The sequence below is a fragment of the Panulirus ornatus genome, chromosome 56, assembly GCF_036320965.1.
Source record: "Panulirus ornatus isolate Po-2019 chromosome 56, ASM3632096v1, whole genome shotgun sequence".
Classification (NCBI taxonomy): Eukaryota; Metazoa; Arthropoda; class Malacostraca; order Decapoda; family Palinuridae; genus Panulirus; species Panulirus ornatus.
Window position 1 is genome coordinate 30263932 of NC_092279.1, and position 17655 is coordinate 30281586.

The 17655-nt window shown below is 41.2% G+C and overlaps 1 protein-coding gene across 1 annotated transcript in view; it reads left to right on the forward strand.

Moving 5' to 3' along the window:
* The window catches only part of LOC139765800 (uncharacterized), a 357196-nt gene that overhangs the window by 286684 nt on the left and 52857 nt on the right, over positions 1–17655 (forward strand). The window contains exons 25-26 of the mRNA XM_071693594.1: positions 4476–4572; positions 15634–15769. Coding sequence (XP_071549695.1) covers positions 4476–4572; positions 15634–15769 — 233 coding nt within the window. The remainder of the gene's footprint in view (positions 1–4475; positions 4573–15633; positions 15770–17655) is intronic.

Consider the following 17655-nt stretch of genomic DNA (forward strand, 5'->3'; position numbering starts at 1 on the left):
CCACTCTCTTCACCCCAACATTCTCTCTTCTTTTCTGAAAACCTCTACAAATCTTCACCTTCACCTCCACAAGATAATGATCAGACATCCCTCCAGTTGCACCTCTCAGCACATTAACATCCAAAAGTCTCTCTTTTGTGTGCCTATCAATGAACACATAATCCAGTAATGCTCTCTTGCCATCTCTCCTACTTTTTTATATATTTATTATACTTTGTCGCTGTCTCCCGCGTTTGCGAGGTAGCGCAAGGAAACAGACGAAAGAAATGGCCCCCCCCCCATACACATGTATATACATACGTCCACACACGCAAATATACATACCTACTTACCTACATACCTACTTGGTATGCATGGGGTGTTCAGTGTTGTAAATGGAAATGGTGAAGAGCTTGTAGATTTATGTGCTGAAAAAGGACTGATGATTGGGAATACCTGGTTTAAAAAGCGAGATATACATAAGTATACTTATGTAAGTAGGAGAGATGGCCAGAGAGCGTTATTGGATTACGTGTTAATTGACAGGCGTGCGAAAGAGAGACTTTTGGATGTTAATGTGCTGAGAGGTGCAACTGGAGGGATGTCTGATCATTATCTTGTGGAGGCTAAGGTGAAGATTAGTATGGGTTTTCAGAAAAGAGGAGTGAATGTTGGGGTGAAGAAGGTGGTGAGAGTAAGTGAGCTTGGGAAGGAGACCTGTGTGGGGAAGTACCAGGAGAGACTGTGTACAGAATGGAAAAAGGTGAGAACAATGGAAGTAAGGGGAGTGGGGGAGGAATGGGATGTATTTAGGGAATCAGTGATGGATTGCGCAAAAGATGCTTGTGGCATGAGAAGAGTGGGAGGTGGGCTGTTTAGAAAGGGTAGTGAGTGGTGGGATGAAGAAGTAAGAGTATTAGTGAAAGAGAAGAGAGAGGCATTTGGACGATTTTTGCAGGGAAAAAATGCAATTGAGTGGGAGAAGTATAAAAGAAAGAGACAGGAGGTCAAGAGAAAGGTGCAAGAGGTGAAAAAAAGGGCAAATGAGAGTTGGGGTGAGAGACTGTCAGTAAATTTTAGGGAGAATAAAAAGATGTTCTGGAAGGAGGTAAATAGGGTGCGTAAGACAAGGGAGCAAATGGGAACTTCAGTGAAGGGCGTAAATGGGGAGGTGATAACAAGTAGCGGTGATGTGAGAAGGAGATGGAATGAGTATTTTGAAGGTTTGTTGAATGTGTCTGATGACAGAGTGGCAGATATAGGGTGTTTTGGTCGAGGTGGTGTGCAAAGTGAGAGGGTTAGGGAAAATGATTTGGTAAACAGAGAAGAGGTAGTAAAAGCTTTGCGGAAGATGAAAGCCGGCAAGGCAGCAGGTTTGGATGGTATTGCAGTGGAATTTATTAAGAAAGGGGGTGACTGTATTGTTGACTGGTTGGTAAGGTTATTTAATGTATGTATGACTCATGGTGAGGTGCCTGAGGATTGGCGGAATGCGTGCATAGTGCCATTGTACAAAGGCAAAGGGGATAAGAGTGAGTGCTCAAATTACAGAGGTATAAGTTTGTTGAGTATTCCTGGTAAATTATATGGGAGGGTATTGATTGAGAGGGTGAAGGCATGTACAGAGCATCAGATTGGGGAAGAGCAGTGCGGTTTCAGAAGTGGTAGAGGATGTGTGGATCAGGTGTTTGCTTTGAAGAATGTATGTGAGAAATACTTAGAAAAGCAAATGGATTTGTATGTAGCATTTATGGATCTGGAGAAGGCATATGATAGAGTTGATAGAGATGCTCTGTGGAAGGTATTAAGAATATATGGTGTGGGAGGCAAGTTGTTAGAAGCAGTGAAAAGTTTTTATCGAGGATGTAAGGCATGTGTACGTGTAGGAAGAGAGGAAAGTGATTGGTTCTCAGTGAATGTAGGTTTGCGGCAGGGGTGTGTGATGTCTCCATGGTTGTTTAATTTGTTTATGGATGGGGTTGTAAGGGAGGTAAATGCAAGAGTCCTGGAAAGAGGGGCAAGTATGAAGTCTGTTGGGGATGAGAGAGCTTGGGAAGTGAGTCAGTTGTTGTTCGCTGATGATACAGCGCTGGTGGCTGATTCATGTGAGAAACTGCAGAAGCTGGTGACTGAGTTTGGTAAAGTGTGTGGAAGAAGAAAGTTGAGAGTAAATGTGAATAAGAGCAAGGTTATTAGGTACAGTAGGGTTGAGGGTCAAGTCAATTGGGAGGTGAGTTTGAATGGAGAAAAACTGGAGGAAGTGAAGTGTTTTAGATATCTGGGAGTGGATCTGTCAGCGGATGGAACCATGGAAGCGGAAGTGGATCATAGGGTGGGGGAGGGGGCGAAAATTTTGGGAGCCTTGAAAAATGTGTGGAAGTCGAGAACATTATCTCGGAAAGCAAAAATGGGTATGTTTGAGGGAAAGGTTTTTTTCCAGGTGGGGCCCGGGGGTTGGGGGGTGGGTTGGGATTCCCCCAAAAAAAGGGGAAAAGGTTGGGAAATTGGGAAAATTTTTGTTAGGGAATTAAGGGGAGGGTTTTTGGAGGGTAAGGGGGCACCGGGGGGCAGGGGGTTTCAAGGGTGAATGTGGGGACGGGTTTTTTTGGAATGTTTTTTTAAAATATTGGCGTTTTTTTGGGTTAAACTTTTTTGGTGAAGGAAGTTTTAAGGTATGTATATTTGGGGGACTTTTTTTAAAAAAATTTTTTGGGATGTGGTGTGTGGGTAAAAAAATTTTTTTGTTATTTGGGGGGGGTTGGGCCCATTTTTTTTTTTTAGGGTTTTTTTGCAAACCCGAAAGGGGGGGCGGGGAAGGGGGGAAAAAGCAAATAATTTTTTAAAAAAATTTAATTTTTAAAATAAATATATTTTTTTAAAAAATTTTTAAAAAAATAATGGAAATTGAGGAATAGTGGTTCCAACAATGTTGTATGGTTGCGAGGCGTGGGCTATGGATAGAGATGTGCGCAGGAGGATGGATGTGCTGGAAATGAGATGTTTGAGGACAATGTGTGGTGTGAGGTGGTTTGATCGAGTAAGTAACGTAAGGGTAAGAGAGATGTGTGGAAATAAAAAGAGCGTGGTTGAGAGAGCAGAAGAGGGTGTTTTGAAATGGTTTGGGCACATGGAGAGAATGAGTGAGGAGAGATTGACCAAGAGGATGTATGTGTCGGAGGTGGAGGGAACGAGGAGAAGAGGGAGACCAAATTGGAGGTGGAAAGATGGAGTGAAAAAGATTTTGTGTGATCGGGGCCTGAACATGCAGGAGGGTGAAAGGAGGGCAAGAAATAGAGTGAATTGGAGTCATGTGGTATACAGGGGTTGACGTGCTGTCAGTGGATTGAAGCAAGGCATGTGAAGCGTCTGGGGTAAACCATGGAAAGCTGTGTAGGTATGTATATTTGCGTGTGTGGACGTGTGTATGTACATGTGTATGGGGGGGGGGTTGGGCCATTTCTTTCGTCTGTTTCCTTGCGCTACCTCGCAGACGCGGGAGACAGCGACAAAGTATAAAAAAAAAAAAAAAAAAAAAAAAAAAACTTAGCATGTCATTTTAGTTTTCTATGCTAGTGCTAAAAGTATAAATTTAAAGCAGCATGAACAAACCATATATTGCACTGATACTTAGATAAATATTGGGCCAAAGTGAACAGTGTTTGTGTATAGTACAGGAAATGAATTGGTTAAGTGAAGAGAGGTTAACATAGAAGTAGATATGGCAAAGGGTATAGAAGGCTGAGGTGGAAGTATGAAGCAAAGGATTTGGTATCATGACCTGAACATTCAGACCTTTGAATATTCAGTGGGGCTTGGGTATTAATGGTAGAGGCTGGTGTCAGAGCAATATACAGTATGGCTAGAGAGATTAGATAGATGCAAATGAGGCTAATCTTCATCTGTTCATTAATGGTGCATTATAAAGGTGATAAAAGCAATAAAGTGTAAAAATATTTCTTCAATCATGCTGATGCCATATTGGACACTAAAAAGAAAAGAAATGTCAAGGCTGGGAATTTTTGTTTTTCAAACAGAAGAGAATACCTTGGGAATGAGATCCAAAGTGCTAATCTTATGGATTATCTTCTTAAAAGGGAACTCTTTCTACTCGTCTCTCTTTTTCTTTTTCTTTTTCTTTCATACTTGATCACCATTTCTGGTGTTAGCAAGGTAGCACAAGGAACAGACAAAGGCCACATTTGCTCACATTCATTCTTGAGCTGTCTTGTGTAATGAACCAAAAGCACAGCACCCAGGCCCCACAGACATCTCCTTTTATTCTCATGAATTAGGATGGCAAATCCAAAATCATCTTTATATATCAGTCTTCTTTCTCTTTCATTGAAACCAACAGGTGTTATCAAGATATTTGCCCAAGAATTATGCATAGTGGTGGGACTGATACTAGTTAACTTGTTTTCTTATGCTTTTATTGTACTTTTATAATATAAACTTTTTATAACATATTAGGACTGCAGTATTCCTTATGTTTTTAGGAGATAAGAGCACTACGGGAGGCTCGCCAAGAAGAATCATCTCAGTATGATTGTCAGATCCAAGAGAAGGAAGCAGAGATATCATCCCTTCAAGAAGGTTTGCTTTCATTTATTTGTTATTCAAAGTTATCAAACGTATTTCATTTCATATTGCTTATTTACCATCATGTTATTTGTCTTATGTGACAATGTATTAGGGTAGATGATGCTAAGCCTTCTCAGTTTGTGATTACATTATTTTGCTGTGCCACAGAAATCCATATTAAAACCTCATTCACAAACATGCTCTCCCAGGTTTAAATTCTGGGCACAACACTCAGCCCATAGTCATCCCAGCTGTTCATCCTACCCTCTGGGCTGGTTGATAAATGGGTGCCTGGCTAAGACCGGGGGATGTGTGTGTTTATACAGAAAGGACATGGTGTATATAAAAGATTGAGATGAAGCAACATGATTGGAAAATTCTTTCCCCATATCACACCAATTGTAATTTTACATACACAGGGAGCAAATGGAAGGTAACCACTGACCAGAGTATTGGATAATTTATCCCTTCAAATCTCCCACAACTGTATTAAATAGACTTGTATTCTTTATTAATTGCCTTCTTTTGTCTATATTCATAGAATTAAATGAACTGTGACCTAACATTAAACTGAGCTTAGTCAACCTTCTTAATTCATGACAATTTATTAAAGCTCTCTAATTTATTCTTATTACTCTCAGAGTATTACAGATAAGTAATAGGTCTGAGCTGAGAAATTAAATGAGATTGGTGGTGATTTTTTTTTCCCAGTCATGGACAAAGGCCCACATGAAGTCTAGGCCTTTAATATGAATACAGAGAGAATTATGAAATGGAAAAAGGAAAGACAAGGGAAGGTATTCACTAATTTTGGAAGAAGCGAAAAACCTGTCTTTCAAAATGTGCCGGGTTATTGTTATTGGGAAAGACTTGAGAAGGTAGAGAGTTCCAAGGCTTTGACTCTTTAGTGTACTGACCAGTTTTAAGTATGGTGAACTGTACTTGCTTTGACTCCTTGCTCTATACCACCTGAGTATCAGGAGGGTTAGTGATGGCAGTGCAGTTTTACATCGAGCAATACAGTGGCTGTCAAGTTTTCCTTCCTAGCCCAGGATGCTTTATTTTCTTTCTGCTTCACATACACATAGGTTGTTGGCATTCAGTTCACTACCACACTGTCCATCTCACACTTGACACTCAACAACCTGTAACTCACATGACTGTTCATAACACTAAATTTTCCTACTGTGTGCACTATATGCTTACCTTGCCAGTGGCAAAATCTTGTAGGTAAAGAAAGTTCAAGAGGTAGGGCCCCACTTCTGTAGAACTCTCTTTTCACACACACATACACACACAATTTTACAGCATACAACAATGTAAAAAGTTGTATTAAGGTAGAAAATGGTCAGGAGAAGGGGCCCTATGACTGTAAAACTCCTTTACCACACAGTACAAATAGATAATTACAGTTACCTAATCACACACACACACTGCGAATTTATACAGTATTTAAGATTTTTGAACAGTAGCATTCAATATGTAGGCTGCTTGCTTCTTCCCACTCATCTCTCCAGTGGCCTGGAGGAGAGATAAGAAAAAACAATATGTAATTTGATGTTAGTGTATAAATAGTAATGATAAATTTAGGGGAAAATACCCTGAGTATTAAACTTAGGCACATAATGTATAGAGATTTAATGCAATTCTATTGATCAGTCCAGAGATGTATTGAGGCTATACATTATTAATGGATATTTCACAGTGGTTCATAGCAATTGTAATGTAATCTCTCCTTCTTGCATATAACAGTTGACCACACTCAACTTGTACAACTCACTTTGTGACTAGATTTTACTGCCTTTTAGCAAAATGGTAGGAGCAACAGAGAGAAGTAATACATATGAATATTAGACAGGAGTATTAGGTAGAAACATAGGTACAAAGTATTAGGCTGGACCATTAGAAAGAAGTCGGAGAGAACGTTAGATTGGAGCCGTAGGAGACATTGCATTAGGGGTTCCCTCTGCCAGTGGCCTGTTCAGGGCGAGGCATTAAAGGCTAAGAAGTAGCACTGGAGTTCACCAGTTATGGAGACTCTTTTGCCCTGGCCACCCCTTCAGGTATTTCACAATACATGAATATATTTTCCAATCTTTTTGTTGACTGATCAAAATATTCCATTAGTCTCAGTAGTTACTCATTATCATTCTAGCAACTACCACTGTTCTAGAGGGTTTATGTCCCAGCAGGCCTACATATAAGGTGAGGAAGTGGAGTACAAAGGGGCTCCTAAATTATATATCTTCAAGATATTAAGCCTGATTTTGCTAGTTCTTGGGAGTTTAGTTACGACTGGGAGTTGGAAGATTTCAAGTTTCAAAACAAAATCCAGAGTGTTGTCAGCCTCAGTCAATCAAAATTTTATTTTGTTTTTTCTATGCGTGTTCATTATTTCCCACACTAGCAAGGAAGTGCCATGAATCTACACACATCTATCTCTGGTTTTCACATAATGTTTGCCAAAACTACAGCCTTCTGTTCACAATCAAGCCCCATGGATCTTTTCATGGATTCCACTGGATGCTTAACATGCCCTGGTTCAGTCCACTGACGGCATGTCAATCCCTGTATACCACATGCTCCAATTCATGCCCTTCACCCTATTTAATCACACCTTCCTTCCATCTCCAAGTTGGTCTCCCCCTTCTTGTTCCCTCCACTCCTGACACATATATCATCTTTTTCAACCCATCCTCACTCATTCTCTCCACTTGTCCAATCATTTCAGCACACCCTCTTTAGCTCTTTCACCCACACATTTTGTTACCACACCTCTCCTTTACCCTTTTATTACTTACCAATCAAACCACCTCACACCATGTATTGTCTTCAAAGGTTTCATTTCCAACATATCCTTATCTATAGCCAATGCCTTGCATCCACATAATATTGTTAGAACTACTGTAACTTAAGACCTCACATTTTTGCCCTCCCAGATAGCAGCCTTTCATTCTACACATTCTTCAGTGCTCCTAGAACCTTTGCCCCCTCACCCACTGTTTGACTCGCTTCCACTTCAGTGGTTCCATTTGCTGCCTTGTCCTCTCCCAGATATCTAAAAGACATCACTGTCTCCAATTTCTCACTATTCAAGCATACATCCCAACTAACTTTTCCCCCCCGTTTCTAAACCTAATTACGTTGCTTTTATTCACATTTACTCTGAATTTCCTCCATTCACAGTTTTTTCCAAACTCAGTCATCAGCTTCTGCAGTTTCTTGCTCAGATCTGCCACCAGTGCTGTATCCTCAGCAAGCAACAGCTGACTCATTTCCCATGCCCCTTCATTCCCTGCAGACTGCATACTCTACTCTCTCTCCGAGACTCATGCATTTACCTCTTTCACCTCTCCATCCTTAAACAAAGTAAACAGCCATGATCACGTCACATCCCTGCCACAGACCAACCTTTCTGTAGAACCTTTTATCTCCCCTCTTTCTACTCATGCACACATCTTACACCCTCAATGTATACTTCTCTTTGCTTTGAGCAGCTTTCCTCCCTCACCGTATATTCTTAAGACCTTCCACAAGGCATCCCTTATCTACCCTATCATATGCTTTCTCCAGATCCATATGGGCTTCATACAGATTCCTCTGTTTCTCAAAGTATTTCTCGCATTCTTTAAAGCAAACACCTGATTCATACATCATCTGCCACATCTGAAGCCATACTGTTCCTCCCCAGCCTGATGTTCTGTACATGACTTCACCATCTCAGTCATTATTACCCCACACAGCTTATCAGGTGCACTCAAAAGACTTATACATCTTTAGTTTGAACATTCTCCTTTATCTCCCATGCCTATAGATAAAGGTAGGGTGGCGATGGGAATGGATGAACGCAACAAGTATGAATATGTACATGTGTATATATGTATATGTCTGTGTATGTATATGTTGAAATGTATAGGTATGTATATGTGCGTGTATGGGCGTGTGTATATGGGTGGGTTGGGCCATTCTTTCTTCTGTTTCCTTGTGCTCCCTCGCTAACTTGGGAGATGGCGATTAAGTATAATAGATAAATATTATACATTTATATATTTTTTTCCTGCATTAGTGAGGTAGCACCAGGAAACAGATGAAGATACACGTGCACCTACACATATATATACATACATATACGTATCAGCATATACATATACACATACACATGCATATATACATACATATATATGCTTTGCAGAAGATGAAAGCCGGCAAGGCAGCGGGTTTGGATAGTATTGAAGTGGAATTTATTAAAAAAGGGGGTGACTGTATTGTTGACTTGTTGGTGAGATGGCGATTAAGTATAATAGATAAATATTAGTGAGGTAGCACCAGGAAACAGATGAAGATACACATGCACCTACACATATATATACATACATATACGTATCAGCATATACATATACACATACACATGCATATATACATACATATATATGCTTTGCAGAAGATGAAAGCCGGCAAGGCAGCGGGTTTGGATAGTATTGAAGTGGAATTTATTAAAAAAGGGGGTGACTGTATTGTTGACTGGTTGGTAAGGTTATTTGATGTATGTGTGACTCATGGTGAGGTGCCTGAGGATTGGCGGAATGCTTGCATAGTGCCATTGTACTAAGGCAAAGGGGATTAAAGTGAATGCTCAAATTACAGAGGTATAAGTTTGTTGAGTATTCCTGGGAAATTATATGGGAGAGTATTGATTGAGAGGGTGAAGGCATGTACAGAGCATCAGATTGGGGAAGAGCAGTGTGGTTTCAGAAGTGGTAGAGGATGTGTGGATCAGGTGTTTGCTTTAAAAAATGTATGTGAGAAATACTTAGAAAAGCAAATGGATTTGTATGTAGCATTTATAGATCTTCATACTTGCCCCTCTTTCCAAAACTCTTGCATTTACCTCCCTAACAACCCCATCCATAAACAAATTAAACAACCATGGAGACATCACACACCCCTGCCGCAAACCTACATTCACCGAGAACCAATCACTCTCCTCTCTTCCTACACGTACACATGCCTTACATCCTCGATAAAAACTTTTCACTGCTTCTAACAACTTTCCTCCCACACCATATATTCTTAATACCTTCCACAGAGCATCCCTATCAACTCTATCATATGCCTTTTCCAGATCCATAAATGCTACCTACAAATCCATTTGCTTTTCTAAGTATTTCTCACATACATTCTTCAAAGCAAACACCTGATCCACACATCCTCTACCACTTCTGAAACCACACTGCTCTTCCCCAATCTGATGCTCTGTACATGCCTTCACCCTCTCAATCAATACCCTCCCATATCATTTACCAGGAATACTCAACAAACTTATACCTCTGTAATTTGAGCACTCACTCTTATCCCCTTTGCCTTTGTGCAGTGGCACTATGCACGCATTCCGCCAATCCTCAGGCACCTCACCATGAGTCATACATACATTAAATAACCTTACCAACCAGTCAACAATACAGTCACCCCCTTTTTTAATAAATTCCACTGCAATACCATCCAAACCTGCTGCCTTGCCGGCTTTCATCTTCCGCAAAGCTTTCACTACCTCTTCTCTGTTTACCAAATCATTTTCCCCAACCCTCTCACTTTGCACACCACCTTGACCAAAACACCCTATATCTGCCACTCTATCATCAAACACATTCAACAAACCTTCAAAATACTCAAGTATGAAGTCTGTTGGGGATGAGAGAGCTTGGGAAGTGAGTCAGTTGTTGTTCGCTGATGATACAGCGCTGGTGGCTGATTCATGTGAGAAACTGCAGAAGCTGGTGACTGAGTTTGGTAAAGTGTGTGGAAGAAGAAAGTTAAGAGTAAGTGTGAATAAGAGCAAGGTTATTAGGTACAGTAGGGTTGAGGGCCAAGTCAATTGGGAGGTGAGTTTGAATGGAGAAAAACTGGAGGAAGTGAAGTGTTTTAGATATCTGGGAGTGGATCTGGCAGCGGATGGAACCATGGAAGCGGAAGTGGATCATAGGGTAGGGGAGGGGGCGAAAATTCTGGGGGCCTTGAAGAATGTGTGGAAGTCGAGAACATTATCTCGGAAAGCAAAAATGGGTATGTTTGAAGGAATAGTGGTTCCAACAATGTTGTATGGTTGCGAGGCGTGGGCTATGGATAGAGTTGTGCGCAGGAGGATGGATGTGCTGGAAATGAGATGTTTGAGGACAATATGTGGTGTGAGGTGGGTGTTTTGAAGTGGTTTGGGCACATGGAGAGAATGAGTGAGGAATGATTGACCAAGAGGATATATGTGTCGGAGGTGGAGGGAACGAGGAGAAGAGGGAGACCAAATTGGAGGTGGAAAGATGGAGTGAAAAAGGTTTTGTGTGATCGGGGCCTGAACATGCAGGAGGGTGAAAGGAGGGCAAGGAATAGAGTGAATTGGAGCGATGTGGTATACCGGGGTTGATGTGCTGTCAGTGGATTGAATCAAGGCATGTGAAGCGTCTGGGGTAAACCATGGAAAGCTGTGTAGGTATGTATATTTGCGTGTGTGGACGTATGTATATACATGTGTATGGGGGGGTTGGGCCATTTCTTTCGTCAGTTTCCTTGCGCTACCTCGCAAACGCGGGAGACAGCGACAAAGTATAAAAAAAAAAAAATTTATAGATCTGGAGAAGGCATATGATAGAGTTGATAGAGATGCTCTGTGGAAGGTATTAAGAATATATGGTGTGGAAGGCAAGTTATTAGTAGTGAAAAGTTTTTATCAAGGATGTAAGGCATGTGTACGTGTAGGAAGAGAGGAAAGTGATTGGTTCTCAGTGAATGTTGGGTTGCAGCAGGGGTGTGTGATGTCTCTATGGTTGTTTAATTTGTTTATGGATTGGGTTGTTAGGGAGGTGAATGCAAGAGTTTTGGAAAGAGGGGCAAGTATGCAGTCTGTTGTGGATGAGAGAGCTTGGGAAGTGAATCAGTTGTTCACTGATGATACAGTGCTGGTGGCTGATTCATGTGAGAAACTGCAGAAGCTGGTGACTGAGTTTGGTAAAGTGTGTGAAAGAAGAAAGCTGAGAGTAAATGTGAATAAGATCAAGGTTATTAGGTACAGTAGGGTTGAGGGACAAGTCAATTGGAAGGTAAGTTTGAATGGAGAAAAACTGGAGGAAGTGAAGTGTTTTAGATATCTGGGAGTGGATTTGGCAGCGGATGGAACGATGGAGGCGGAAGTGAATCATAGGGTGGGGGAGGAGGCGAAAATCCTGGGAGCCTTGAAGAATGTGTGGAAGCCGAGAACATTATCTCGGTAAGCAAAAATGGGTATGTTTGAAGGAATAGTGGTTCCAACAATGTTATATGGTTGCGAAGCATGGGCTATAGATAGAGTTGTGCGGAGGAGGGTGGATGTGCTGGGAATGAGATGTTTAAGGACAATATGTGGTGTGAGGTAGTTTGATCGAGTAAGTAATGAAAGGGTAAGAGAGATGTGTGGTAATAAAAAGAGTGTGGTTGAGAGAGCAGAAGAGGGTGTGTTGTAATGGTTTGGTCACATGGAGAGAATGAGTGAGGAAAGATTGACAAAGAAGATATATGTGTCAGAGGTGGAGGGAACGAGGATAAGTGGGAGACCAAATTGGAGGTGGAAAGATGGAGTGAAAAAGATTTTGAGTGATCGGGGCCTGAACATGCAGGAGGGTGAAAGGCATGCAAGGAATAGCGAATTGGAACGATGTGGTATACCGGGGTCGACGTGCTGTCAATGGCGTGTGAAGCATCTGGGGTAAACCATGGAAAGTTCTGTGGGGCCTGGATGTGGAAAGGGAGCTGTGGTTTCAGTGCATTATACATGACAACTAGAGACTGAGTTTGAACGAATGTGGCCTTTGTTGTTTTCCTAGCTCTACCTCGCACACATGTGTGGGGATGGGGCTGTTATTTCATATGTGGCGGGGTGGCGATGGGAATGAATAAAGGCAGACAGTATGAATTATGTACATGTGTATATATGTATATGTCTGTGTGTGTATATATATGTATACGTTAAAATGTATAGGTATGTATATTTGTGTGTGTGGACATGTATGTATATACATGTGTACGTGGGTGGGATGGGCCATTGTTTCGTCTCTTTCCTTGCAGTACCTCGCTAATGCAGGAGACAGCAACAAAGCAAAATAATAAAATAACATACGTATACTTATACATGTATACACTTGTACATATTCATATTTGTTTGTCTTCATCTAATTCCCTGTGCCAAACTGCCCCACAGGAAAGAGCATTACCACCTTTTCCATTGATGAGGTAGCACCAGGAAACAGATGAAAAAAGGCCATATCTGCTCACACTCATTCTGTACCGGTAATGTGTAATGCATCAAAACCACAGCCTCCTATCTACATCTAGGCCCTACAGGCCTATCCATGGTGTACCCTGGATGTTTCGCATGCCCTGGTTCAGTCTATTGTCAGCACATCAATCCCAGTATACCACATTGTTCCATTTCACTCTACTCTGTGCATGCTTTTCACCCTCCTGCCTGTTCAGGTCCCCATTGCTCAAAATTTTTTTCACTCCATCCTTCATCCTCCACTTTGGTCTCCTGCTTCTCCTTGTTCCCTCCACCTCTGACATATTTGTCTTCTTTGTCAACCTCACTCATTCTCCATATATGTCCAAACTATTTCAACACACCCTCTTCTACTCTCTCAACCACACTTTTTATTTCCACGCATCTCTTTAACCCTTTCATTACTTACTCTATCAAACCACATCACACCACATATTGTCCTCCAACATTTCATTTCCAACACATCCACCCTCCTCCTCACAACCCTATCTATAGCCCATGCCTTGCAACCATGAAATATTGTTGGAACTACTGTTCCTTTAAATATACCCATTTTGCTCTCAGATAACATTCTCTCTTTCCACACATTCGTCAATGCTCCCAGATCCTTCATCCCTCCCCAACCATTTGACTCACTTCCGCTTCTATGGTTCCCTTTGCTGCCAAGTCCACTCCCAGATATCTAAAGCACATCACTCCCTCTATTTTTTTCTCTATTCAAACTTACCTCCCAACTAACTTGTCCCTCAACCCTGCTGAACCTAATAACCTTCCTCTTATAAGATATTAAAATGACCTGTAAGAAAAAATGTAAATAACTGCTTTAATAGTATGAGAGATATGGGTGAATGGAATTTTAAAAAGTTGTATGACAGCAATAATGGTTAAAGAGATAAGGGACTCAGGAGTGTTAAACTACCTCCCCATGATACAAGTAGGTAATTGCACACATAGACATGGTGGTGAGGAAGCAGGAATCTGTGTGTGAGAAGACTTGGCAATCAACTTTGTTTTTAACTGTTCTTAACCTGTTGGCCAGAGTCTTATCTAAGGAAAATAGAAAAGGAGACAACTGTCAGCTAGTAGATATTATAATAGCATTAATTTTCTTGGAAAAGGAAATAACAGCAAGCTGTTCATATCATACATAAGACCAAAACTAGAACATGCTTCTCAAGTTTGGTCATTACACCTAAAGAAAGACAAAGAGCTAATAGAGGTCCAGAGGAGAGCAATAGAGATGATACTAAAGATAAGATACCTGGGTTACAGGGAAAGGCTGGAGGCTTTGAATGTGTCCACCTTGGTAGAGAGAAGAGTGAAGGGTGTCCTGATCACAACCTGGATGTTCTTAAAACAGACCGATGATGTAGACATTGAATTGTTCTTTAGGAGATGTAGAGATAGAACAGCCAGAAGGCATAACATGAAACTATGCAAGAAACTTTATTGAAAATATGTGGGAATACTTTTCTAGTATAAGAGTGGTGGATGAAAGGAATTGAATGACTTAAGACTTGGTTAATGCAGACAGCTTACATAAGTTTAAGAAATTGTGTGAGAGAAAATGTTCAAGATATGAAATGCCTCCAGTGTAAAACTCCTTTCCTCTTCAGAAAAAAATAAGTGATTACAAATTGCATAAGAATGGTGGATGAATGGAATAAGTAAAAGAGGATGATGACAGCACACACCCTTGCTGCAGGTCCACCTTCACCTGGAACCAATCACCCTCCTTGTAACATCTACCACAACCCTCTCGTACACTTTCTCTCTGTCTTCCTTATACAGACCCTTCTCTTTCCCAAACTATTTCTCACAGATTCATCAAAGCAAGCATCTGGGCAAGACATTCTCTACCACACTTTATTCGGCATTCTTGTTTCTGATTTTGTGTGTGACACCACCACCTCAGTCACCATTCTCCTATACTAGGTATTCCCAACATTCACTTTTGTCTCGTGTTGCCTTTATACAGTGGCACTATGCAGACATTTTTGCACTCCTTAGGCACTTCAATCTGTGCCATACATACATACATACATACATACATACAAAGTTTTAACTAACAAACCATTCATCATCATTGTCACCCCCTTTCTTTAGGAATTCACCTACAGTCCCATTTAATGTAGCTTTCGCCACTTCACTTTTCACTGGTAATCACTTACCATAACTCTCCCGCTTCATCTGTCTCCATGTCCCATGCATTCCACGTTTGCCTTCCTATCGTTTAACATACTCAGCAATCTTTCAAAAACTCCATCTCCTCTTCACCTCTTCTTTGCCTGTTACTATTTCCCACTCCTTTCACTGATGCTCCTATTCGTTTCTTGTTCCCTTCTTGCTATTCACTTTCTCTCAAAAATGTATAATTCTTATGGAGTATATAAAAGAATGAAACATAGCAAATGAATTGACTTATACAGTTGGGGACATGGGAATCCACCACCATGAGAGAAGAGTCACCTTCAGTAAGTTTGAACCACTGTCAGTGAATGAAGAAGAGTAAAGTCTCATTAAGGAATTAATTTCTCCAATGGATTTCAGTATTTCTTTGCTACTGATTGTAGCATGCCTTGAAGGGGGTCTTGGAGTTGTAAAAGTAATGATTATACAGTTGAGGATATCAGTGCATGTACTCACTTGAATATCATGAGCATATGAAGCTGAAGAGCATCTTACTGTAATCTTTTATAAAGATGATAGATCTTTTGTGTGAAAAAGAATGACTATTTGAGAAAAGTACCAAATGTTATGTCTCTCTTTGACAGAAGTGAAGAAACTCCTGCAGCAGTCCATAATATCCATTTGTAACACCAGCCAGGCATCAGTTAGTGAAACCCCAAATGTGAAGAAGGAAATGACAGACCATGAAAAGGATAACACTGCTCACAAAGAAAGAGTCAGGTAGCTCCTAGATCAGAACAGTTTTATCACATTTATATGTAAGTAATGAAAGGGTAAGAGAGAATTGTGGAAATAAAGAGAGTGGTTGAGAGAGCAGAAGAGGGTGTGTTGAAATGGTGTGGTCACATGGAGAGAATGAGTGAGGAAAGATTGGCAAAGAGGATATATGTGTCATAGGTGGAGGGAACGAGGAGAAGCGGGAGACCGAATTAGAGGTGGAGGGATGGAGTGAAAAAGATTTTGAGCAATTGGAGCCTGAAGATACAAGAGGGTGAAAGACGTGCAAAGAATAGAGGGAATTGGAATGATGTGGTATACCGGGGTCAACGTGCTGTCAGTGGATTGAACCAGGGCATGTGAAGCATCTTGGGTAAACCATGGAAAGTTTTGTAGGGCCTGGATGTGGAAAGGGAGCTCTGGCTTCGGTGCATTACACATGACAGCTAGAGACTGAGTGTGAACGAATGTGGCCCTTTCTGTCTTTTCCTAGTGCTACCTCGTGCACTATTTCATTTGTGGTGGGGTGACGACGGGAATGGCTGAAGGCAGCAAGTATGAATATTTACATGTGTATGTATGTATGTGTCTGTGTATGTATATGTTGAAATGTATAGGAATGTATATGTGGGATGTGGGCATTTATGTATATTGTTACGAATATTACGAACTCAATACTTATTCAAGCAAGGTCACCAGTAACATATATATGTTACAAATACTATACTGATCCTTGTCTTCGCAAGGACGCTGGATTTGTTACGTTACACAACGCAGGATAACACTATCTTGATTAAAGTCATGGGATTAAACAAACACCAACATCAGAATTACTTTCATTTACGTTAACACTGAACATGAGTTTAACATTGAACATTGAACATGAGTTAACATTGAACATGAGTTAACATTGAACATGAGTTAACATTGAACATGAGCTAACATTGAACATGAGCTAACATTGAACATGAGTTAACACTGAACATGAGTTAACATTGAACATGAGTTAACATTGAACATGAGTTAACACTCCAGATAAGATTTCAAGCCAGGAGATCTCTTTCCTCTATGACTATTTGTTCAATAACATTATACTTAGTTAGACCTGACGTGACACAGTAAACAACATCGTTACACTTAGCTAAACCTGACGTGACACAGTAAACATCATCGTTACACTTAGCTTAACCTTACATGACACAGTAAACATCTTACAAACTGGAGCAGTGGTGGCTACAGGGTTCGAGACAGGGAAAGCTTACATTACCTTGCTGGGCTCGGGACTGCTGAAGGAATCGAGGCTCAGCGGGGAGTCAGAGGTTTTTATTACAGACAGGGGACTTGCGTCCGCCTTGTTACCCTATGACGCCACCCTTGATTAGTTATGGGCCTAAGGCTCAGTGGTGATTGGAGGAGGGTGGCTCCAAGTGCCACTCCTACTTGGCTGGAGGGCCACAGGTCCATCAGTGATTGGAGAAGGTGTCATCCATGAGACAGCTAACTGGCTGAAAGGAAGTTAAGTTTGTCCCACATCTGCCTAGAGGCCCCACCTTCTCTTGTCCTGACAGCGACGACACTGTATGGGGGCCAAAGGTTGACCCCAACTTGACCTGGTGCCTCGGATGGAAGGTCCGAGTATCGAGGGGGACTGGATTGATGGCCCGGCGTGGCCAACTGGTTTCCCTCTTGAAGGTATGTAGAAGACATCAGACCTAATGGTTTGGTTAGGGAAGCGAAATCGCAGCCGATAGCGGAGGGAAGGCCTTGGCCCTCGCCCTAACATGAAATAGCACTTACTCTATACACAAAGACACACACATACATATACACAAACATGTGGGCACACACCCACGTGTTCGTAACAAAATACATGTGTGCGTGGGTGGGTT